This window comes from Mirounga leonina, unplaced genomic scaffold (assembly GCF_011800145.1).
Source record: "Mirounga leonina isolate KUSES-001 unplaced genomic scaffold, KU_Mleo_1.0 Mir_165, whole genome shotgun sequence".
In the NCBI taxonomy this organism is placed as follows: domain Eukaryota; kingdom Metazoa; phylum Chordata; class Mammalia; order Carnivora; family Phocidae; genus Mirounga; species Mirounga leonina.
The window spans coordinates 39,380,887-39,406,343 of NW_023270415.1; the positions used below are offsets into that span (position 1 = coordinate 39,380,887).

General features: G+C 40.2%; 1 protein-coding gene across 7 annotated transcripts in view; it reads right to left on the bottom strand.

Annotated features, from left to right (window-relative positions):
- Positions 1–25,457, bottom strand: part of RUNX1T1 (RUNX1 partner transcriptional co-repressor 1) — a 141,005-nt gene that overhangs the window by 24,643 nt on the left and 90,905 nt on the right. For 6 of the 7 annotated variants that reach the window (XM_035011507.1, XM_035011509.1, XM_035011508.1 and 3 more), the window contains 4 exons: positions 23,745–23,926; positions 11,541–11,791; positions 6,692–6,777; positions 5,926–6,127 (listed from right to left, as the gene is read on the bottom strand). In XM_035011507.1, coding sequence (XP_034867398.1) covers positions 5,926–6,127; positions 6,692–6,777; positions 11,541–11,791; positions 23,745–23,926 — 721 coding nt within the window. The remainder of the gene's footprint in view (positions 1–5,925; positions 6,128–6,691; positions 6,778–11,540; positions 11,792–23,744; positions 23,927–25,457) is intronic. The other variant, XM_035011514.1, reaches the window with a different exon arrangement.

Below are 25,457 nucleotides of genomic sequence, written 5' to 3' on the forward strand. Positions count from 1 at the left end.
TCGGAATACTACAATCGCTACAGAAACCAAATGACTAATAAATATACTACCTTCACTTCTGTTGAAGTAGCAGCAATAACAATGTCTTTATGGGCAATACTGAGTTTAAAAAACAAAACAATCCTGAAGTTGCTCAATATTACAAGAGACAACTTCCCTCTGAGGACTTCTTTAATTTAGAATATTGACTGCTCTAGACAAACCTATGCAAAACACCTTACGTTTTTTTAATTTATTTTTATTTTTTAAGATTTTATTTATTTATTTGAGTGAGAGAATGAGAGAGAGAGACAGCACAAGAGGGGGAGCGGGAGAGGGAGAAGCAGACTCCCCGCTGAGCAGGGAGCCCGATGCGGAACTCGATCCCGGGACTCCAGGATCATGACCCGAGCCGAAGGCAGTCGCTTAACCAACTGAGCCACCCAGGCACCCCGACACCTTATGTTTTTAAGGCCCGGATTTCAAAGCAGCGAATTTTTATTTGCCATTAAATCTTGACCACCTATAAAATATCAGTTGCTATAAAATGGATAGTTGTATTAAAATGCAGTCATAGAAACAAAGACAGAAGAGCCTATAGGAGATGGTTTAAAGTGTGAAACATATATATATGTAACTACTGAAAAACTGCAAAATTATAGAAAAGTCCTAAATTGAGTCTGGCTTGCTTTGGGACCCAAATTGTTTGGGGGTGAGAGGAGAAGGAGCCTCCAGAAGAGAACATGTCTATGAAGAGAGGGACTGCGTCAAGGTGCAGGAGTAGTTATAAGAAACATGGAAGAACAGGAAAAGCAATCTATGATGTAGGAGATGCAAGATGCACTACACTTACGACATAATGGGACCACTGGATACTAGAAACAGCAAGGGCTGCCATCAATACAGATGAAGGGATGAGCTGATAGCCTTTGGAGAACCAATGGGACCTCATTTGACCCAGGATAGCAAGACTCAAAGCTTGGCAGTACCTAGGTATGGCCTTCATTCTGTAGTGGGCAGAATGAGGCTGAGAGCATGATAATATCTATCACAAAAAACCACCAAAAGAAAGGATGGGTTAAGTGAGTTCATCTTTACAAACGCTAGTTATTATTTTTAAGGATAATCAATTCAGAAACTTCAATATTATGTTTCAGAAGCCCAAACCAAACCTAGAAGCCAGAACTACATTAGGATTTCTGTTTTTAACAACAAAAATACCTAGTAGGAGGCAATCATCTCTTCTTGTTTTTAAAAGATGGGTATATCTATTACTCCCATCTTTTTAAACCCAATATACTTAAATACAGTGGGCACTTAAGATGAATGATCTTGAAACGAATTTCATGATGTGATTTCAAGGAATCAATACAAGTATACAAAACTCTAAACTTGTATATGCAGATATACTCTGAAAAACATGGTTGTGGTTTTTATAATCTGATAGTAAGACAGGATATATTTCTTTGGTTGAGAGCAAACTATTTTCCATAGTCTTGTATTATGAATTAGGGTCCCAAAGGTACAACAGATTTAACTGTGTTTAAGACAGAATTCCCCTTTTCTAGTTTTTCTGCCTGTTAAATAACGAAGTCACCTAAAAATTACTGTTCGATGTATTTTCAGAATGAAAAAAATACTTAAGAATCTACTCTAATTTTATAATCTTGGATGCGAAGCAAGTTGGTTTCATGTACCCCTGTCCTTTAAAGTTCCTTCTGAGATTACGTATTAGAAAGAACAATAACACCCATTACTTTTATCACATCTACTATGGGTCAGGCACTGTCCCATATGATTTATACCTATTAACTCATTTAATACAGAAACATCTATGAAGTATGTATTATTACCATTTGCATCTTATAGACGAGGAAACTGAAGCACAGAGAATTACTTGCCAAAGGTGACAAAACTAGGAAGAGGAGGAACTAGGTGTCTGAACCCAGACAATCTGTGCTTTTAACCTTCATGCTAGATTACCTGAGGTTTTAGACAGTAATGAGAAATTCTGTAATTCAATTATATGACAATCATAAAGCTTGCTGGCCAGTGGAATTTTAAAATACCAATTTCCCTACCAGTCTACTTGAGGCAGGGATGGTATTAATTTGCCAAACTTAGAATTCCTGAGCTTTTTTATGAACGATCAACTGGATTTTTCATTCCATTTAAAACAAAATGCCTCTTTCTGACATTTCTCTTTCTGGCAAGAGTCAAAACCTTACCAAAACACACATGAAAGTATTTTCAAAATTTCATACATTCTCATCACAATATCCAAACATTCAAAAAATTAAAAAAGGGAAAAATGTATTCCTATTTCAGAGATTTACGCCGCAGTCTCTGGATACTTCCTTTAACTCTAATGGTATAAGGAACTTCTTGAGAAACACAGAGGGAAAGCACACAAATACAAGATGAACTATAGGAAGATTCTAGAATAGTACACAGCCAGTAAAAAGAAAGTAATTTGAAGGAAATAAAATGTCAGGAGCCAAGAGAGTGATATGAACAGCACACTGAGAGAAAAGAGGAATGGAGACAAAAGAGGAGAAAAGCAGCCGCATAGAGACTCAGATCAACACTCAGGCCCATGAAGTGCTAACCAGCACCTACCCACCTATTTGGACAAAAGCAATTCTACTTCAGTGACCCTATGTGTCGATTCTGATGGCATTAGCTTCTCTTGGGTGAAATTCACCATGTAACAAAACTTAAGTGTACAAAAAACAAGTCATACTTTGAAAATAAAGACAATTGTTTTAAAAATTAGCTTTCTAATTTTAGTACTTGAATATTTGGAGTTTTCCTGGAAAGTGGGTAATAACAATAAAAATAATACAAATCTATGATCTCGAGGAAAAAATCTAATATTTTGAAGAGTCCTTCAAGATACCAACCTGTTTTTGAGTCAAAACAACATTATGGGTTCAGTGTGTACTCAATTTTAAAATTGTTCAAGAGGCTATACAAAATAGCCTTTATTTAATTAATATCTAGGGAAAACTCGCCAAAATTCAATTAGTAATAGATGAGTCATATTCTCTTACTAATCCCTCACACTGACTTAACACTATAGATATATTTCAAAAGTGAGAATGGGAGTAAGTTTAACAAGTACAACAGAGTGGTCACGGAGGTTACGTTCTCCTCTGTCCAGTCCCCAAATGCAATTTAAAAATGCTGAGTGTGTGTGTGTGACTGAAAACTGCCAATGTTTCCAAGCTAGGCAGGAAACCAAGGAAATATTTTGAACTAGAGATATCTCCTATAATATTATTCTGAAGTTCTGCAGGTCTCATTTGACCTCTGTAGCAGCTGCAGAAGAGAGAGAATTGAGCTAAAAGAAACACAGGTAATGTAACTGCAGGCTACAGAGCTCTATGTGTACATAAAGATACAAACACAGCCATAGTTCTTATCTATGCACACACACCCCATGACACACTTTCTGGAGGCAGAAATGAGACTCATCCGCCAGTAATCTCTGATCCTTTCTTTACACATCAATACATTCAACTCCAAAACCTAGGAGAGAACCTTCGAAAACAATGTGTATGAGTGTGGTCCATGATTACCAACCACCGTCTGTCTTAGAGCCACAGCCCAGCCCCACAAAACAAAACTCAAAGGCTTCGAGGCTAGGGAAGGGCACACAATGAAAGGCCATGCGGGATGCTTAAACTTGCACACTGTGTGGCTTTTGACAAGTTACCTCTCCAGTTGGGATGGTTTCTAAAAGGCAGTCTAGGGTTCTGTGGCCCTAACGAACATGACTGTTTATTAAAAGAAAAAAAGTCAGAGTCCAAACAAAGAAAGGAGCTTGTAGTCTTTGAATAATACAATCTACAAAAGCTTAAAGCCAAAGCAACCTTGTATGACCAAAACTATGAATTCATTAAGCATCATCGGAAATAATGTAATTAGGGTACTCCTAAGAAGTTTTTAAAACCAACTTTATTCTTTTAGTTAACAGGCAAACTAAACCCATCGTCCTCGAAAACAATATACATTTGCATCACCAGAATGTGTATGCAACAGTGTGATGATATAATGTGTCCTATATTTTGTGGGCTGAAAAGAACTCACTTAGGCATGAAGTCCCATCAGTTTCTGAACTTTTTCTTTGCCAGCAGACAGCAGATAATACTAATCCTGTCAGTTCAGGGGCCGTCTGGTCACTAGCTGTGGCCCCGCCTATCTTCTCCAATATATCAAAAGTTCCTCAAGGGAAGGAAGGAAGGATTTTATTCCTTTATTACACTGCCTAACACAATGCCTGGCACATAGTAAACGTTCAATAAATAAGTACTGGCTCAACAAAATCAGTTCAATAAAGTAGGTTAAACTGAACACTTTTACTCTTAAAATTTTATTTAGTTAAGGCTTTCAATTTTTGTCTACACTGCATGGTTACAAATACCCCCTTTATTTGTCCTGAACAGATCCATCATGATTAATAAGTTTTTGTTCACGGTAAGGAAATAAAAAACAGGATACTTATTCAACTCTGCTCTAAATAGTTTTACATGGACCGATGTTGGTTCAAATTAAACCTATTTTCATTGCTTGCCTTAATGTATCCTAACAAATGCACATCTGTCTTTAAAACATGCTTTAGAATAGTACTTAGTAAAGTAAGTGACTTGGAATCTTTCTTTATATAATACTTATTATGATAATAAGCATTCAGCATTCAGGGATTAGCAGGAATCCACAAACCTAAAGCACAAAGGAAACTTTATTGCCTAGGAATAATTTTAATAAAAAAGATAATATGATCAATAGCCAGGTAATAGACAAGTTTTTAATTTTTAATAATCAGCCCAGAGTGATAATGAGGCCAAAGTCATGAGCTTAATCTACACGTGTGTAATTAGTTTTGTTTGCGGTGCAGACTGCGCCCTGAGTGAGTTGACAGGTGTGTGGCTAAACAAATAAGAAAACTGAGATGAGGGAACACGGATCAACACAAATCCGTATCCACTAAGTTTACTCAGATGGTACCCACGTGTAGTAGCCAGCAGTGTAAATGGTAACATCTTGTTATTAATTGAGACAAAAGTTCACAGGCTACTCAAAAATTCTCCCAGGTTCAGGCTCTCTTTCCAGTATTTGTGATGATATTCTATTTATAACCTCGACAATCTCCATATATCAATATTAGATATGGCTACACATTAAGCATTCAATTTCTAAAGCACAACTATAATAACAGTTGTATATATAACTAGAATCAATAAAGGCTTTACACGGTCCTGAAGCCTGTATTACACTCTATGTTAACTAATTAGAATTTAAATAAAAATTTGAAAAAAAAAAATAAAAGGAAGGCTTTACGCCATCTAGGTTAAGGTCAAGTCACCAGAAGACAGTGCTCCCTTCATCACTAATTTGCAAGTGCTAGCAGGCAGACTATATAACCCATTAAGGTCTCTCTTCCTGGTTAAGTGTTTTATGAAAATAAAAGATACAGCTGGAAAACAAGGCTGTCTTAGAGACCGTGTCTTCAATTAAAAATCAGACAACACGCATCCAACACGGTGTGCAGGAGCAGAACTCCCTGGAGAGCTTGCTGCAGCCTCAGAGGCTCGCGGCGCCCTGAGATTTTGTTCTGGCACGCGGGGGGGCAGGGTGCAGAGAGCTGGGCTGTGCAGGGGCACACGTCTCCCTGATGCGGGTGAAACCCTGGCCCGGCCTTGAAGCTCTGCCCCGAGCCCAGCGTGACCCTGGAAAGAGGCGCTTAAGTTTTGCACCCGCCTCCGAGTCAGCCAGTCCCCCGGCTTCCTCTCGGAGACACAGGGACTACTGGGGATGTCAAGTGTTTACTGCTCTAAAAGGCCCCACATACCCTTTATTTCTGCAAAGACCCCACTGAACGTGAGATCGGCACTATGAGTGTGAGAACTATCCGTTTGGCGCGTCCACCCAAAGGAAAGGTACCTAGCGCGACCGGGTCCGGGTTGACAGGGCTCTGCTGCCGGGAGTGGCCGCCGCCGCCGCCGCCGCCTTTCTTCAAGTCCTCAGCGTCGCTGTAGCGCCGGATCCAGTAATTCAGCTCCTCGCGGTCGGCCTCCTGACACCGCCGCAGTACAGTGAGGGACCGCCGCGTCTTCTCCACCATGTCCATGATGCAGTTCAACAGCTGTGGGAGGGACGGGCACGGGGGAAGAACACAGCCATCACCACCACCGAACCACTCCAGCGGACAGCGAACCGATTACCGCGGGACGATGAAGGATGCCACTGTGTTCCCGAAGGCTTCCTTCAGCCGAGTATTTTCAAAGGTCGGATTTGAAATGGAGACCCGACAGAGGAGTAAACTCAATGGGAATGAGAGTAAAAAAACGTGGGAGGCGTGAACACGACTCACGACAGAGAGTTCGGCTGGAGGCACATAGCCAAGTTCCCAATACTAATCCCATTACTGTATAAACCCAGTGACCCGTTTGCAATAAAACAGGAACCCACGGATCTGGCTCTGAGGGTTCCTTTCCACGACCTCACATTTCTCTTACGTTAGTGCCTTTGATATCAACGTAGAAATCAAATCCTGTATTTTATCGCACATCTTCCCATTCATTCCTTTCTTCAAGGATAGCACAGAACATAATAACCTCAAAGCATCCCCAGCATTTCTTTTATCATATAACCCCACTCCGGCTATTTCTGAAACCTATTTTAACCTAAGTGATTACCGACATCTTACATGATCAAGATGTTTCCACTCCTCTGCCCATTCTCTGTCTGTTAGTCTGTGATCAATCATTTCTTCTTGGCGTGTGCCATGCAACCCTATGAATGCAGAGAAGAAGGCTGATCACCCTACAGCAATCAGGACACCATCCATACACACACAGGCACTCAGCAAAGACTAAACCAAAGGATGTGAAGATATATTCGATTTTGAATGGAGACGTAAGTCAGACTCACGTTCACAACTGCCTAATGGGCTCTTCCTAGAATGACAGAATGTTAAAAACTAGGAGGAATGTTAGAGGTCATAGGGTCAGAACCCTTTCTTTTATGTAGGAAGAAAGGGGAGTAAAGTGACACCAAACACTGAGTCGGTCATCCATATAACGTCCCCAAATTGAAAATACAAATATATACTAACCCTTAATAAATATGAGAAGCCACAAGGAGACATTAAGTGGTTTCAAAGCGTGGCTCTCTACCATTAAAAATAAAGGCAGCATAAATCACTTTACATGGGCAGGGATATGCTTCTCTAAAACGAGCACGGTACAATTTTTCCACATTTCATTAGCCACAGAGAGGCAAATGAAACAACCCTATTGCATACACCTCCATGATGAAATTAGGCCATGAAGAGAGGGCTTGCAAAATATGAAAGCAATATACACTCATTTGATTTACCAAAAAAAAATCTTTTTAAAGAAATACACTGGACGTCATTTAGGAAAAAAAATGCAACATACCAGGTATAATTCTGGACAAATATCTTTTTTTTAAAGATTTTATTTATTTTGAGAGAGAGAGAGAGAGCTCATGTGCGCAAGTGGCGGGGGGGGGCAGACGGAGAGGGAGGGAGAGAATCTCAAGCAGACTCCCTACTGAGCGTGGAGCCTGACCCAGGTCTGGATCTCACAACCGTGAGATCATGACCTGAGCCGAAATCAAGAGTTGGCTGCTTAACTGAGCAACCCAGGTGCCCCAACTTTGGACAAATATCTTAAATCCAAGCCAAGAAACCAAAAATCCCAATTTGAAATCTATAACCTTAAGTATTAATGCTCGTTAGCATCACAGTTAAGGTACAACACAAAAAGGTGACATGGAAAAGCTTACCAAGTGAGCAACAACAGCAATGGCCATGAGCAATTAGGTAGGATGCTCATCAAAACAGAAACAAATGTGTCTCACTGAGAGGATAGGGTGGAAGGCTATGAGCAGAGATACCGTGAAACGTGTTGCTCATCTTACAAATTCATTATGGAGGAAACACCTTAGTTTCTACTAGAAAAGAAAGGCATTGGACTATGGCAATATTTTCCATTTTAAATGATTAAAACCCCTTTTTGGTTAGTACTTCTCACACCATTACTCTGAATAGCAAATTAAGTCTGGCATGGTTTGGGCTTCTAGGCACCTAGGTAGGCTCCTTCTCAAAAGGGCATCATGGGGGAGTTAGAGGACAATGAGACTTAGGAGATACCGCATTTCACTTTCCTGAAGTCAGAGTGGTTGGAAGTCCCCTCTTTTACCTGATATAGAGAAATAAAGATGATGAGTCACATGACTCTTTTTAGCCAACCATGAAATGCAACTTAATTTATAGCTGATGGAGGTGCACAAACACGACGGAACTTTCTCAGATTAAATAAAAAGCTAAATATAAAACACTTCACATCATTCTTATCTAATTAGAACACGTTCGGAGATACATTTTTAAAGTTAAAATTGTCAATGCCACCTATTGGTAAAAACGTAAAATTGCAAATATGTGTTAATTTGCATAATAGAAAAGACATTGGGGGAAAAGAATATTTAGTTATTACTCAGTTGTGACTATTTCAAGTTGAAATGTTTGCAAATATGTAATTTTTGTTGACTTATTTGTTGCTTGTGTTTTAGGAAATAAAAACACTACCGCTGAAATGAGTCATCACAGAAAACAACCAGAGAGTGATGAAGATATAAATATGGCATCGACTTTCACAAAGGAGGCATCTTACTATTTGCTTTTAAGGACCAAGAACTCCAGAGGTCTCAAAAGTTTCAGGAGCGCCTGGGTGGCTAAGTCAGTTGAGCATCTGACTCTTAATTTTGGCTCAGGTCACGATCTCACGGTTGTGAGATCCAGACCTGGGTCAGGCTCCACGCTCAGTAGGGAGTCTGCTTGAGATTCTCTCTCTCCTTCTGACCCTCCTCCCACCCCGCTCCTGTCCTCTCTCTAAATGAATAATAAAATCTTAAAAAAAAGTTTCAAAAATTCAGCAGACCTATGTCAATGATGATACAAACTCTAACACCTGGAGTAATATTGATGAGCCATAGGATGTCTGTGGCTAATGAGATTCCAACATTTGTGGAATACTGCTAAGCTTCATCTCATTAAAAAAAAAGAAAAGTACATTAGAAACATGTTTGAGCCCAAGTACTTGGTAAGAAAATATATCATTTGCTGCTTCTGAACTCTGAAGGTCATTTGTTAGATAGAATCAAATCTTTAAAAAGGAAAATCTAAGTCAACTCAAAATTTTGCATTTATTAATTTCTCTATTTCAGATACTTAAATATGCATCACCACACAATTTTCATTTATATTCATAATACCAAAGGGATATACTAGGGGAAAATAGCTCATAATCATTAAAGAGCATATTTCCATTTGTGGGCAATCTGACAGTAATGTTGAATCCTAACTAGTTCTTATAGTTTAGAAGATTTTAGCTAACTAGACTAAAACTCTTAAGTTTACTTATAAACTAATGCTGTTTGTAAAGGTATTTTATTAAAAGATTCTAGTGAGTGTATGTCTCTACATAATAGGCATTTATAAGTCACTCTAGACGAAGTATACCTTTATGACAATTTTTATATTCTCAAAATGGCAGCCTGATGTAACACCACCATTTGTTACTCATACATCAAGATTTTATTTTACATTAACACACACTAAACTGTGCCAGACTTTAGGGATGGTTAAGTAGTTGCACATATTTATAGAGATTAGCACTATTGGTTTTATGAGCTAATATAATTAAAAGGTAAGGAACGTGGTCTGAAGAAAAATCACATAAAACCAGTAGGTATAGATATGATTCATGAAGGGATAGTTTACATTACCAGATGAAAACATAATCATTGCACATAAACCTAATTACTTCCTTGCTGATTACTTTATAGTGCACTGGCACTGATATTTTATAAAATAGCATTTGCTGCCTAACAAAGAGGCCGTTTCCTAGCACCTACAAAAGCAGGATATCTTGAATTGGTCTTACAATGACCTGGTGAGTCCACTTCTATTTGAAAATGAGCAATCATGGTTTGGGGGCCTAAAGTCATAAATAAATGGCAAGACCTTTACTTAGAATGAGGTTGTTACCACATCTGATGGGGGGCATCAAAATATTGATCCAGGTTGAAAAATGACATAACCACTTTCGAGAGCTCTTCAGAAATAGTACCTGAGAGAACATGAGACAGACTGGCTATTAAGAAAGCACAAATGATAGGCTTAGCCATCTGTCTGACACACTATAGAAATGTAGCAGTGACTGTTGTGGGGAAGCAGAACTACTTTTTGACTGTCTCACAACCAGGGCCTCAATCATCGCCCCTCCCCTCACCCTGAGCCTCCTTTTCTATTTTCTGAACAAAATTTGGTGGGTTAAATGTAGAAAAGGCAAAAAGACCCAAATATGGCAGCCCTGTTTGCTAGCAACCTAGTGAGAAAGCTTACATAAACTTCTGCTCATCACATTATCTCTGTCTCTGGCTAAAAACACTGTGCCTGCTATTCAAGCAGTGGATAACTGGCTGACCACTGTTCCCAGAGTTCTGCGTCCTCGGCCCTGTGTTCTAGTTTTCCACTTAGACTTCATCCCCTGATATTTCTGCTACCCTGCCCACCAACTCTACGAGTCAGGAAAGCTCGGCAGCAATTAGCTGACTAAAGAAGTCCTACTGGTAAGTGGTGGACACAGGAGATGGAAAAAGAAGAAAGGAGTAACGACTGCTCTCAGTTTACCAAAAGCTCGATTTGCCAAAATCAAGAATTAAAAAAGAGCCCGGGAATAGTGCTCTGATGCTGTTCCCTCAACCCCTGATCTCGCGGTATCAAATCTTACCTTGTTCACTTTCCCTCTTATTTTGCATGGCAGATATTTGTTCTTTAGAAGGCAATGTCTCCTAAATGCTTCCCTTCAATAGTTTTATGTAAAGAAGGAATGAACACAAGGAAACAGATCACATATTTACCTAAACTCATTCTTTCTTTGGTACTTTGATCTATGACACAAAACTGTCAATACTAAATTTAATCACTGTCACTTGCAGGTGAGAAAAGTACCAAACCATTCCTCAAAGAACATCTGTTGATTTAAGTCAGAGACATCAGTCAATCTCATATTTCTCAAATACAGAGTACTGCGAAGACTGGAAAAATCAAATTGAACTCTAAGACTATCTGAAATAAAAGTACAATGAAAGAAAAGAAACATGTTAACATTTTAAAAAATACTTGTGGCAGACAGGCTGAATATGAAATCTCTAATGTTAAAAAAAGAAAACTAAAAATTCACTTTGTATTTGTTGAGACTTTTATATTAATTTAGATGACCCTTTCCAAAAAAAAAAAAAAAATTAGTCTGCTATCATAAAGACCGTAAGTAATTAAGAGAGAGAAAGCACAGCTGTTAAAGAACATACTCTTATTAACCAACTGTTCTCATAAAGGAGACAATATAAAGAGAGAGAATTTTTACCCCTATCACAGATTTCAAGCCTCAAGTTCAGCTGAGAAGTAATGATGTGAGTCTTCAAGCATCCAATACCATTTAAGAAGTGAACAGATCCTTCAGTCTTACCCATAGGTCTGTTTCTGTCCCTGAGGTCCCTGTGGCTGGGGTGTCGATAGGAGTCCCTGTAGTGGTGGGCAATGGCCATATCATCCAAACGGTAATGCTGAGGTGGAGGTGGGGTGGGGTGAGGCAGGCCATTGGGCTGGTAGGATAAGCCGTTATTTGGACTGTACCGTTGGCCTGGGCTAATAGTGCATGGTCGCTTGCTTGGATGTTCTGAGTGCAAAGGCTCTCTGTCAAAGCCATTTTCTTTGGTTCTAAAGGGGGAAGAAGAAAAAATTTCATCATGTTATTCAGAAGCCAGCATAGTTCAGATACTCACATCTGAACTTACAATATAAACAGAATATTTATTTACTGGCCAGGAACTTTCTAAACTCGGCTTCCCAGAAGACCTCTGGGAATTCACTGAAACCTGTGCTGAGGCCTAAGTCATCGCAAGACCGCACACATGAGAAAATGGGTTCACTCCTCACCAAACTGGCAGATATCTTTCCGGTTGTAGCTCGCATGTGTGGTGAGGTCACAAGTAAGAGGAAATTTAATCTCCCCCTCTAGCTAGCGCATTTATTCAAAAAAGACGAGTACTTGATTTCAAACAAATTATCCTAAAACTCAACTGTCTTTGGTGAAGATCCATCAAAGTTGGTATGGCATCCCTCTCCTGATGAAATCTGAAGGGATTCCCATTCCATTTATCCAACCCGGCATCTGAATTTCATGTCAGAAAACATCTAAGAGCTAGCTGTGTTGTCCCATAGAATAGCTACATGCGGCTGTTTAAGTTGAAATGGAAGCTAACGTAAATTAAGTTTAAACTTGGTTCTTCATGAGCAGTAGCCACATCTTAGGTACTCACCATCACTGCCTATGGCTATGGTATTGGACTGCACAGATAATGGTACATTTCCATCATCACCGATAGTTCTACTGGCAAGGTCTGATCACACTGAACTAATACAATAAAGCAATGCAACGTCTGGGACGTGGATTCGGTCCTCCCCGGCAGTCAGAAAGAGCTACCTAGAAGTGAGCCCCTTGCCCAGAGAGCTGGTGTGACCTGTCATCAGGTCTCTGGGCAGGATGGGCACACCCTGACTGCACTTCATGATGTGATATACAGAGCTTTGAACTTGGCTTTCAGAAGGAATACGGTCTACAAATGAGGCCCTGATAACTAATCACTGCTCCTAGATTCTCACACAGAAATAGGGCTAAAAAAATATCTGGGGCCTGGATATATCTCTGTTCTTAGAGACTAACTCAATATATTCAGTATAATAGGAACGAGTCACATCCCAACTTGGACTGAAATCACAGCTCCTACACTGTTTCCTTTGTATTCAGCTCTCCTCACAAGACCAGCACTCTATCCTTAGACCAGTGATAATATCTACTTTCCCCAGGAAATTTCTCCATGAGAATTCTACCAAATCAAAGTAGTTGTAGATTTCTACATGCCTTTTGGATTTTAGGTTGGTAACAATAGCATAGAGGCCTTTTAAGACACTTTTCCTAGTTTCCTAGATAGAGTCTAGGATACTCTCTGTCTGATAACACCAGACTCATCTGCATGGAAACTAACTCAACAAAAGAGATACGGAGATCAGAGCAATAAGATCCTGCCATGAACCATCCTGTACGTCCCTTTAGGGTAGAGCCCCAGTGACAATTTACACACACCAGACTGAGAAGGAAAGAGGAGTTAGAGGCAAAAGGCCCAAGCACACAAAGAACTGCAGAGTTTAATGTGAAATGAATATATGCCCACTACATGCTGAAGAAAGATGCACTATTCTAGCAATAGGAGCCTGGTCAACACTGGAAATGACAGCAGGGCACAGTCCCCAAGAGAGTAGCAGCCAGAAGTCAATGCTGCTCCCATCAAAGTAGGTATCTGATACATATGGACTCCATCCATCTTGATCATTGATATCAGGTGAAAATGCCCAATATATCTCAGATACTACCTGAATGCACTGCTTTAAAATAATTTTTAAAAGTGAAACGGAACAATCTAGCTATCAATTTATCTTCTAAGAGCAAATTTGCCATTCTAATCTATATTTTTATATCTTATACATTTCTCCATAAAACACTTCAACATTCAATGCACATCACCAGCATAAATCAGTTGGCAAATACTGAAGACTATTAGTAGCTATGAACACAATGCTAACACAGCACCTACCTTACCGGCAGGGTGGTGTAGTGGAAAGAGCACTGGACTGGGACTCAAGAGACCTGAGATCTAGTCCTGGCTCTTCCACGACTAGCTGTATGACCTTGGGCAAGCCACTTAACCTCTCTGGACCTCAGTTTGCTCATCTGTAAAATGAAAGGGTTGGACTAGATCAGTGGCTTTCAAACTGTGCCACCTGAGGTGCTTTTACGGGATTCTGCAGGCAATGAAGAATTTTCCCCCCAAACAATCAAGACTTCAAGGGCCAGAGGAACCCACTTATTCTTCTCTGTTTTACAAGTGTTTGGGGTTCCACCTAAGGTTTCATTTTAAAGGACAAAGTCTGCTGCTAAAATCAAGTTTGAAAACCACTGGACTAGATGATTTCTGAGGTCCCTCCCCTAGTTTGAAAGCTCTGAAATTCAATTATTCTATATTTACATCTAAATGGCATAGTTAAGACATCATGGTTATGATTGAAACACACAGGGCTAATGCTTCTCTGGCCAAACTGTGTCCAAGTCAACCACTTTAGCCAACAGAGAACTTCTCTATTCTTTGCTTTGAACAATTTATTTGTAGCTGTTTGTGTGTGTGTGTGTGTGTGCATGCAAAAATAGAAAATATCCTCTAAATACCTTAGAGCAATCCCTGTTGCATTTCTAAATATGCAAACATCTCTGACCCAGCTGTCAAACCACCTCGACTTACAGGTTTTGCCTCTCCTTGTTCAATAACAGCAACACACAGCATTGGAAGAATTCTCATAATTTCCAAAGTGGTTGGATATATGTTATTCACCTTCACCCTCAGATCAGCTGCCTGATCAGTGCTATTACTTCATTGACCCATTATTATGAAAAAAGAGGCTTTTCCCCCTAAAGCAAGGACGGTAATATCTGAAGCAGGGCTAGGTCCTGAGTCTGTCCTATCATTTCTATCAGGACCCTGCTGTCCTATCCCTCTGCTAGCTATCAAAACAATAAAACTCATCACCTCACAAAGGTAGTTATATTTTAAACAGCAAAGCATTAAAACATTCACGGCTCATAGAAACAAAGCTATGAAAGGTTTCCCTGGTGCTTCCACAAATCACCCTGTCTGGTTATAAAGCCAACCCTATTCAAAGGATGTACGTCCAGAAAGGTAACTAAAACATCTTAATTGCTATTTGTCTGTCTTCGTCTTTAGAAATGCCAACAACTATCTACACCTCATTTGCTTGAGCAAATTCCAAATTAGCTCTTTTTATGTTGCCCTTCCAAAGTGTATTGGGCTAAACGAACAAACTGTCCCATTACTTTTCATTGTCCCATACCAGCATACTCTTGAAATAACTCAAATTCTAGTGGGAAGTCCGTCATGTCTCAGAGATTTCTGGAAGGCATTTTTTTGTTTGTTTTTTAAATCAGCCTGAGAATATTCTCTCTCCCTACCAAGAGAAATTTTCCTGAACATAATCCAACCACTTCAACATTTAGATCCCAATCACTTCTCAAGAGTCTGATGGCCCTAATAATAAAGGGCCACTCAGGACTCAACTGTGTGACCTTGGGAAGGTTAACCTCTGGCTTCAGTTTCCTGCCCAGTAAAATGGGATGAATGGGAAATAATAAACGTTAAAACAAACACAACAAAACTTAACAGACAACCTAAATTACATTCTACCCCATCTCAGGCTGTTCCCTCGCCCCCCAGCTCCTCAATAACAGAGGCTATGAACAATTTTAGAAAGAAAATGTATGGTTTTTAAACATTTTCCTCTACATAAAATATTTCAAAAGTCGTGACTAGCTAGTGTGCACTGATATTCCCTATTTATAAAAAACAGTGTAACATTCAAGGAAATGAGGGAAAAATGAAAAATATTATAAAATCATGACAATAAATGGAAGGAAAGGAGCAATCCCCTATATGACTAGAATAGACTTAAGTTTAAAAAAAAATTTTTTTATGTGGGGAAAATATCATGATAAAGATTGTTCTAGGGAGCGCAAATCAGTACAGCATAATAAGCCTTAAGATGGCAAGGAAGAAACTTAGTAATTCTAATCTTGCTCCCTGTATAAATAAATACCTGCTTTAGGGGCTCACTTTTTTGAGTTATCACAAGTATTTCAAAGAGAACATGTCCAAACTGACCTCATCTTTCTCTGGTACTTCCCGTACCAGTCAATTGTCATCCAAGCAGAAACTTAGAAGTCATGCTACAACTTTCTTCTCCCAATCAAGTCCTGCCAAGGGCCTCTTAAGCATCTCCAGCACAGGTCCCTCTGCCTAGTCCAGGACGCCTTATCTCGGCCTTTCACACCACTGTCCCACTCGACCAGAGTCTCAGCCAGAGCCAGGGCGGACATGCCAGCAGATACTCACAACAGTAAGATACATATATTTATTCTTGTATTTTAGAAGTCCAGATTTAAATCTCAGGAGGTAATAGCTCTATGTTTAAAGAGCCCAAAGACATTAATAACTTAATATTAAGCACATCTTCCTTCCCTTTTCTTTTTTTTTTTTTTTTTTTAAAGATTTTATTTATTTGACAGAGACAGACACAGCGAGAGAGGAACACAAGCAGGGGGAGCGGGAGAGAGAGAAGCAGGAACCCCGCTGAGCAGGGAGCCCGATGAGGGGCTCGATCCCAGGACCCCGGGATCATGACCTGAGCCGAAGGCAGACGCCGAACGACTGAGCCGCCCAGGCGCCCCCTTCCTTCCCTTTTCTAACACACGTGATCTGTTAAGGTTTCCACAGACTAACTGAATACTGAATCAAAAGGGGGGTAAAATCATTCTCGACATCATATTTTCAAAACACAAATCAGCAAAAGGTCTCTTCAGGAATTGTTAGGAACAAGGTAAGTTTAGATAAAAATTTTACATACCACCTTTCCACCGGTGTTGAGTAAGGCATCTGAAATAAAATATATTACAAACTACCCTGCCTCCTTAAAATGAAATTCAAGCCAAATTCTTCATGACACCCCAGAGCGGTTTCGGTGTTTTTGCTCTCTCCCTGGAGGAAGTGGGATATGTAGACGGGGAAGAACAGAGAGCTGAATGACTGCTGGGCCTTTCAGAAAGGAATGCCTTCCATCTCTCCATGGTTAACGGAGCACCCAGGAGCCATCCTCCCGAGCAGCACATGCTAATAACACCTTCGGGAGCGAGTAAGATGCAGGTGGGTGTTTGCCACTCCAGACATACAGCCACAACACCTGTGGCCCTTCAAGGATTACAGTATGTAGGTTCACAGAGCCATCTGAGTCTTCCCTCCTGTGTCTCCTCAAGCTTGCCACCTGCTCAGCTAGCTACTGGCTGTCCCCCTGCCTTTCCTAATTACTAGCCACTGCAAGGTACTCAATTTCCCCTGCTCCTGCTATCTATCTGCAACTGTGCTTTCTTTTTCTGATCAGTTATCTATAAATTCCAATTGGAACCCTCCATTTTTTTCTGGTCAGTGAACCAATCATGGCATTTTGTTCCTGGACTACACATGGCTATTTTCATTGCTGTGGGTGTTTCAGAGATGCATCTTTTAAAACAAAAGAAGGCAAGACAGTAATCAAGAAAGCAAGCAAGCAAGCAAGCCTCTTGAGAGACAGAACATTGGGTATACTACGGGAAATGATTGCATTAAATGCTAAACTTTATTTGTTCAAGTAGCATTGTTGGCATTGTTGTGTGTGTTGTGTGTTGTGCTGTGTGGTGTTTTGCTTTGTTTTGGTTCAGACACCCAGTATGTGTGTAGTGCACCATCCTAAGCTTTACCAGGAATACAAAGATGACCGAGATAATCCTCGATCCCCCAAAACCCTCCCCATAAGATTATCATTTAGTACTAGACAAATTCTTTTTGGAAGTGTGCTGGGAATTAATCTTTACCATAAACACAATTTAATTAGAGATGTAAGGTTTCTATACATTCATGCAGGACCTGAATTTGGCAGGTAGCATAAAAACAGTACAAGGGTGGATTGGGACATTAGAAGGAGTAAAGCTCACTCCACAATGTGCACTCAAGAGAGCAGGGGCTTCAGGTGTTGGCACTGCTAACTGCTGGCCGTATGAACTTAGAAAGCTTAACTGCTATGTGCCTCAGTGTTTTCATCCACAAAATGAGGATGACCGTCTCAGAGCTAGCAAGGACGAGCTGAAAAAATCCACACAGAGAGCCTAGCACATATTTGGCATTTAATAACTTAATTAAATCACTTTGTTTTCAAGGTGGGGCATTCCACGGCTGGTGCAAGAAACATAATCCTAAGATCACAGATGCTCGAGTCAGAGACCATGGGGGCAGAATCCCATCAGTGCACCTCTTATGAGCCACGTGACCTCAGACACATTACCCAGCCTGCCTCTACACAATAGGCCTGGTAGAAAATAAAGTGCTAGATATACAGCAGTCTCCCCTCATCTGTGGTTTCACTTTTCACAGTTCCAGTTCCCAAGTCAACCTCAGTCCAGAAGCAGATGATCCTCCTTCTAACGTATGGTCTGAAGGTCAGTAGTAGCCTCACGTGACATCGCAACGCCTACGTCATTCACGTCACTTCATCTCATCACATAGTCATTTTATCGTCCCACATCATCACAAGAAGAGTGAGTACAGTACAAGAAGATATTTTGAGAGAGACCACATTCACATCACTTTTACTGCAGAACATTGTTATGACTGTTCTATTTTTGTGGTTAATAACATGCTGCCTAATTTATAAATTAAATTTTATCATAGGTACGTACGTATAGAAAGAAACATAGTATATATAGGGTTTACTATCTGTCGTTTTAGGCATTCATTGGAAAGAACGTATGCCCCACAGATGGGGGGAAATCACTATATATTAATATGTCAGTTACTTAGCATGAGACTCGGCACATCTTAAGTGCTCAGTAAAATAGTAACTATTTTTAATATTTATGATTGGGAAGCTTTCATTCAAATAGTAGATACTGCTTGAGTTAGCCTGTAAAGAATGTAACACAAATTCCCTACATTTTGTCACAGAAAACTGAACGCAGTAACAATACAAATTTAATTCTGATTGGCATAGCCAATTAATCCTCCAATTCATCGTAAAGTGCACCTACCTTTTCTTTTTAGAAACACAAAAATATTGAAATCCCATTTATGTTACAGAAATGGAAAAATGGGCCTAGCTGGTTCAGCTGCGATGACAAATCTTACATATTCAACCAACACAGTTTCAAAATGACTACCTTCTGATGTGGTATATATATACAATGGAATATTATGCAGCCATCAAAAGGAATGAGATCTTGCCATTTGCAACGACATGGATGGAACTGGAGGGTATTATGTTGAGTGAAATAAGTCAAAAAGAGAAAGACATGTATCATATGATCTCACTGATATGAGGAATTCTTAATCGCAGGAATCAAACTGAGGGTTGTTGGAGTGGGGGGTGGGGTGGGAGGGATGGGGTGACTGGGTGATAGACACTGGGGAGGGTATGTGCTCTGGTAAGTGCTGTGAATTGTGCAAGACTGTTGAATCTCAGATCTGTACCTCTGAAACAAATAATGCAATATATGTTAAGAAAAAAAAAAAAGAAGAAGAAGAAGAAGGTAGCGGGAGGGGAAGAATGAAGCGGGGGAAATCGGAGGGGTAGACGAACCATGAGAGACGATGGACTCTGAAAAACAAACAGGGCTCTAGAGGGGAGGGGGGTGGGAGGATGGGTTAGCCTGGTGGTGGGCATTGAGGAGGGCACATTCTGCATGGAGCACTGGGTGTTGTGCACAAACAATGAATCATGGAACACTTCATCTAAAACTAATGATGTAATGTATGGGGATTAACATAAGAATAAAAAAAAAAAATGACTACCTTCTGACCCTCCACCCTCAACATTCTTTAACTTACTCATTAAGCCAGGAGACCTGGCTGACTGTGGATCCTCTGTCATTAAAAAAGATTTATAAACCCCCAGAATATTATACCATCACATTTACCCAATTGAGCAATTACTCAGCAGAAATAAATGAGGGAAAGTAATGGGGGAAAAAATCCTAGTTCCTAGTTGAGCTTTCCTTATTTAAACTGCACATTAAAACATATTTTGTGCAAGATTCCAGGTCCGTAAATAGGCTGGTTTTGCCCCTAAGAAGCTTCATGACTTTAAGCAAGTTCTTTGGGCCATCATTTCCTCAAGTGTAAAGAGAAAGGGTTGGCCTGGTAGATCCATAAGATCCCTCCCAGCTGACGAGCTACAGAATTCTAAAGGTCAAGCAAGTCTTTTTAGAGAGTAATATTTAATTATTGAGGGAGGAGAAAATACATATTAATGCAACCGTGTGGCCTACATAATAAAGTCTAGATGTGTTAAGCTGAGAACGATTTAAAGCATAGTTCTATTAAAATGATGATATATAAGAAGAGGATTAATACTTAACATCGATCATTTGAAATAGTAAGGGATAGAGGTAGAAACAGTGTTACCCATACAAACCCAAAGATCATTGAGCTTGATTTCTTAAACGAGAAAGATTCTGAGTCAGAAAATGAGCATTAACAGATGCAAACGTAATATTAAAGATGAATTATAAAAAAAAGCTGCAGGATCAAAGCTGTGAGAAAAGACAGACAGCAATGATAATTAACACAAGTGTTTTCACCTTAATAATTTTTATGCATTTTGTTGTCTCAAAAGAATGCAGCCTTCTCTAATTGCTCTTTCTCTCCTCAACTCCGTGTGAAAGTGTGAGTGTCTTCATGACTGTCATGGCGAGAAGTTTTAGAGAGCGCTCTTAGCTTCTAGTCTTATCTTTGAAAGCAGTCACTTCATTTAATCAGCGCCAGGAAGGTTCCTATCCCCTTTGTCAGCTTCTCCCAACACAGAATGACAAAACCAAGGTCTACTATAACCAATCAACTCTTAAATATTAACAAAGAGTAGAAATCAGAATTTTCTATTTACTTTCCTTAGTATTTTAGTAAAAACTAGCATGATTTTAAAATGAAAACTGTCTTTTTCTAAATTGGGTTCCACAGTATTCTACCACAGACCTACAAATTTAGTATAGTTGTTCAGAAGCTCACCCTAGAGATATTTTAAAAAGAGAGTAGAATAAATTTCACTGTTTCTTACAGGAAAAAAAAAATGATTTCATAGATTTCCCTCAGAGTCTTCATTTCTCTGTAAATAACAATAATGTTTAAAAAAAGAAGAAACATAACCAGTGGCAATCATATTTAAGGATGAAAGAAAGTTAAATTTGCCACAACCCATCCCTGAAACACATGATGATTGTTTAGTAGATTAAATCTGCAATCGTCACAGAATTTAAGCCCCCAAAGTTGTAAACAAAATATAGAGCGCTCTTTTGTTCGTGACATGTCATGAACAAATTACCAAAATGTGTTTTCTCCTCAGGTGTCAGTTTTTCCCTCTTTTAGTGACTGATGGTTCCCAGTGTTATTACAGAAACAGATTGATCTTTTTAATGAGCCAGTTTAATAGACTCCAAAATCTCACCGTGGCTGCTCATCCATGTCAGACCATATGCACCAACAAAACATTCAGTAAAACAAAAAAAGCTCTGCTGTCAGCTCCATACTCTATAAAATTTCATATAGTAGATCTGGATATACAGATAAATAACCAGAGGAGAGGAAAATGCATATGCAAACAAGATGCAGAAAATATATGCAAAAAAATACTGTAGAGACCCATATTTTCTTGGCTCTGATCATATTCCCACAAGATACAAATGTATTTACACAACATATTCTCATTACCCGTCCTCCTAACTCTAAGGAAATCCATTTGCCATCCTTCCATTAAAACACACACTTCAGGGTTCCACTAGAAAAACAATGTTCCAGTCAAAGAGCAACTGTGTGAATTCTGAACTCCAGCAATTGCCTATGAATAATCGAAGGGAGAACAAGATCGGAGACTCTTTTAAGAAAGTTCTACCTGATCAAATGCAAATGTGCATGCACAACGCAGCTACAGATCACCAAAACAAAAATGCTGATTATCTGTGGAATTTACAGGAGGTTTCCATATCCGTGTTAGCATGCTGCTCAAGGCTCACCTCAGCATCATCCAAGCAAAGCCTACAGGCACAACACCTTCAAATATAAAACACTGGGAAAGAAAATCAGTGGGGAAATGGCTGCGATATAGAGAAGGGAATGAAACAGTTTGGTCTGTCACTTAGCAGTTGGGGTTTCTAGAACACTTCCAATTTTGCCTATAGGATTATCACAGCTATCCAAAGCTTTCCCTGGTACCCTAGCGTCCGCCCAAATAAATGTTTTCTTCGCAACTGTCCGTCCAGTCTCTCCCTAATCCTTTGACATTATCCTTAAAAAATGGAGCTGCAACATCTCCATACAGGCACACAGTACGGATTTCCTGCAGGGTACAGGGGTTAGCATCTGACAGGAAGGCACACGTGAATCATCTATCCCTGGCCACTTCTTGGTTTTCAGTATCATGTGGACACGCCACTCAGACACCTGGATTAAGCAGCTGACTTTCAAAGCTGAAGTGCTAAATGCTTAAATATGACTAAGGAAAAATGGCTTGCAAAAACGAGAAAGCAGTTTTTCGTTGGCAGATCATGTTTGGAGGTGGGCCTACAGCTTGTCAGAAGTAAAATAATGTTTAACCTTTTGCTTTCGGATTTTAAACTACCAAAAGGTCCTATGTCAAGAGGAGAAAAATTCCAGAGACTGTAGCATAAAAACTGCTTAACAGAGGATTATGTAATAACTGTATGTAAACTGGCTGGCTTTTAATAACATTCTGATTTGCAAAGCAGCTAATACATTTAAGGGTAGCTAAGTCGGTCACAGATAGATGTCTCTGAGTAGCTCCAAGATCAAAAGCTCCTATGAATCTGGAACATAATTGTGCCAGAATGTTAACCTCTCAAAGGCTGTTTCACTCATGCCTGATGAAATGCAGACAGAAAGTGGATAAGGAGAGAAAGGAAACAAAGCATATGACAAATACGTTTCTGAACACGGTTTCATTTCAATACAGTTCCATATTTTTACAAATATAAACATTTTTTTTTTTCTAAAGATTTTATTTATTTGAGACAGAGAGAATGAGAGAGAGCACATGAGAGGGGGGAGGGTCAGAGGCAGAAGCAGGCTCCCTGCCGAGCAGGGAGCCCGATGCGGGACTCGATCCAGGGACTCCAGGATCACGACCTGAGCCGAAGGCAGTCGCCTAACCAACTGAGCCACCCAGGCGCCCCCATATTTTTACAAATATGATGCAAGATGCTGCTAATAAGACTTCAAATTCCTATATTAGAAAATATTTGTAAATGAGGATGAGGTACTCGAGAAAATCATTTTAATAGGTGCATGGGGAATTTCGCGAATATGGCTTATTCAACAACTACTTTGTAGGGTTGAATGGAGAAGGGCTTTATTTTACATTTCTCAGAATTCTCAGTTATGAGAGCAGTGTGCCTGATGGAATGAATATTGCCTGATAAACTGTTCAACAAAAATGCCATTAGTTCTCTTAATGCTAATCTTCACTCATCTCATCTAACTTCCCAGAAGTTTTCTCTTAACTCCCCTAAACCCCAATTCAATAGCTACTGAATTGTGTTTACTGAGCAACCCACAAAGGCCCGCTTTCAAAACCCTCACGTTCCGAGAAAACTCGGAAGGGCAAATTTCCTCACATGGGAAGGGCAAAATACGTGGCTGGGTTGAATTATGTAATAAATGAGAATTTTCATCTTGACTGTGTTTCTAAGAACCACCAGCGGCACTTAGCCCGTCTGAGTATCATTCATGACCTTCGGCTCTACTGTTACAGGGGGCCAAGACGAACCTGCACAACAGCCTGACGGACACAGGCCAGAGACTCCCAGGCCAGCGCGCGCCTACCGGCGGCCACTCGAGCTCACCGCTCGTTCGCCGGAGGGGTGGCACGCCCAGCATTCCGGACGGGACATGAAACAGGTCTTCGAAGCACAGATGGGAGGAAAAGGCCACGGGCAGTCCAGGGCCCTCCTCCCTCTCACCTGTCTGGAGTTCGCCTCTTCCCGTTTTCGTTCACATCGAGAAGCAGCTCTGAGGAGTCAACAGGTGAGGTGGTGCTGGCATCCAGAAGCAGCTGTTCATGCTGGGCGAGGTACTGGGCAGGGTTCTGTTTGGCCAGCCTTGCGCAGTGCAGGAGCTCGCGCTGCAGCAGGGGCAAGTTGGCCTGTGGGGGCATGACAGGAATGAGAGGGCGGACCCGAAGCTTCCTGCGAACCAGGGGACCGATTCCGCTTTTCAAACACTGGCGGAGCGCACGACCCAGCTCGATGAGAAGGTCATCGAATGCATGCAAGAAGCCTGAGTCCCAGGCACAATTCTCAGGACCGGGCTACGGCGGTCTGACCTCTGTGGGCCACCTCACTCGCCCGTCCAGCCTCAGTGCCCGTTGACAACCATGGGAGTGGCACTTAGTTATTTTTAAAAGTCCCTTCATACTCCAACATAATGGGATTAAACTCCACAGGGTATCAGAGTCCAGCTCCAGCCATGGGCAACTTTTGCTGTCCACAAGGAAGAGGGAGGGTATGAGAAATACATACGCAGCTCAATTGACCTCAAGGTGAGCTCCCTAACACATTTGAAACTATCTAGTGACTTACCCAGGTAAAACAGGTTAATCCCCTGAAATATCTTTGGTCAACTACTAACTTCAAAGGAAAAAATACAGAGATGAACATAAAGATGGTTTTTAATAATCATCAGATTTATACAACATTTTAAGTAACAGCCTGAGTTCGGTCAGATTTCCCAGGTAGAATTCATGCACAAAGCAGCAAATACTACTGGTCTAACAAAGGTAGTCTGCTTTCTCTGTATCAATCCTTATTCTAAGGAATGTATGTAGTCTAACATCAGAAGAAATCCTATGTACCCATCGCTCACACTGCACACCCAGCCTAGCACTTTGAAAAAGACTCTCTTGGAACATGCTTGTTGATAGATAATTCTGGCAATCTCAAATATAATAAAAAGAAGGTAATTTCACACACAGTAAAGCATTAAAATGAAAATCTTAGAATTTTACTCTGAAAAGTAAACCTATGCTCACATTATAAATCTAGGTTGTTGCTGCTTTTTCTCTTCTATTTTTTTACCTTTTGGAGGGGACGGAAACAAAGTGGATAGTATGGAAGGGTGAACAGCACTCACTCATCCCCAATAGTACTTAAGTCCCCAAAATTCAAGGAAAGATCAATAACATAAATCTCTTTGCAACACAAGGATTTTACTTGTAGAAACCAGGTGCCATGTGCACAGATTAACCCATCGGGTAGAAAAGTCTTTCTGAATACAGGTGGTCCCAGTTACCTCAATCTTCAGGCCCAAGAGCCTTAAAAAAAAGCCCTGTGGAGTATCAGGGACAGGCACCGGGGCTGGACTTGCACCTGAAATCTATTTGCAGAGTATTAATCAAGAAACTATCTCATAATAATACCAAGGCAATATAGGCCACCCAAGGTATAAAAGACTAGGGTATTTGCTAAAGATAAGCACATAGCACACATTGTAACAATGGAAATAACTTCCTGCATAGAACAATGCTAAAAATAAACCTTTGCAGTCAGCCTAGAGGACCACGTGGGTAATATATTTTCAAATATTTTTTTAAACTTTCTTTTCCCTCCTTAGTAAAGATAGAGCTCAGCCATCATGTGCCATAGAATAAAATAGCCAACTCCACGTGAACATTTAAA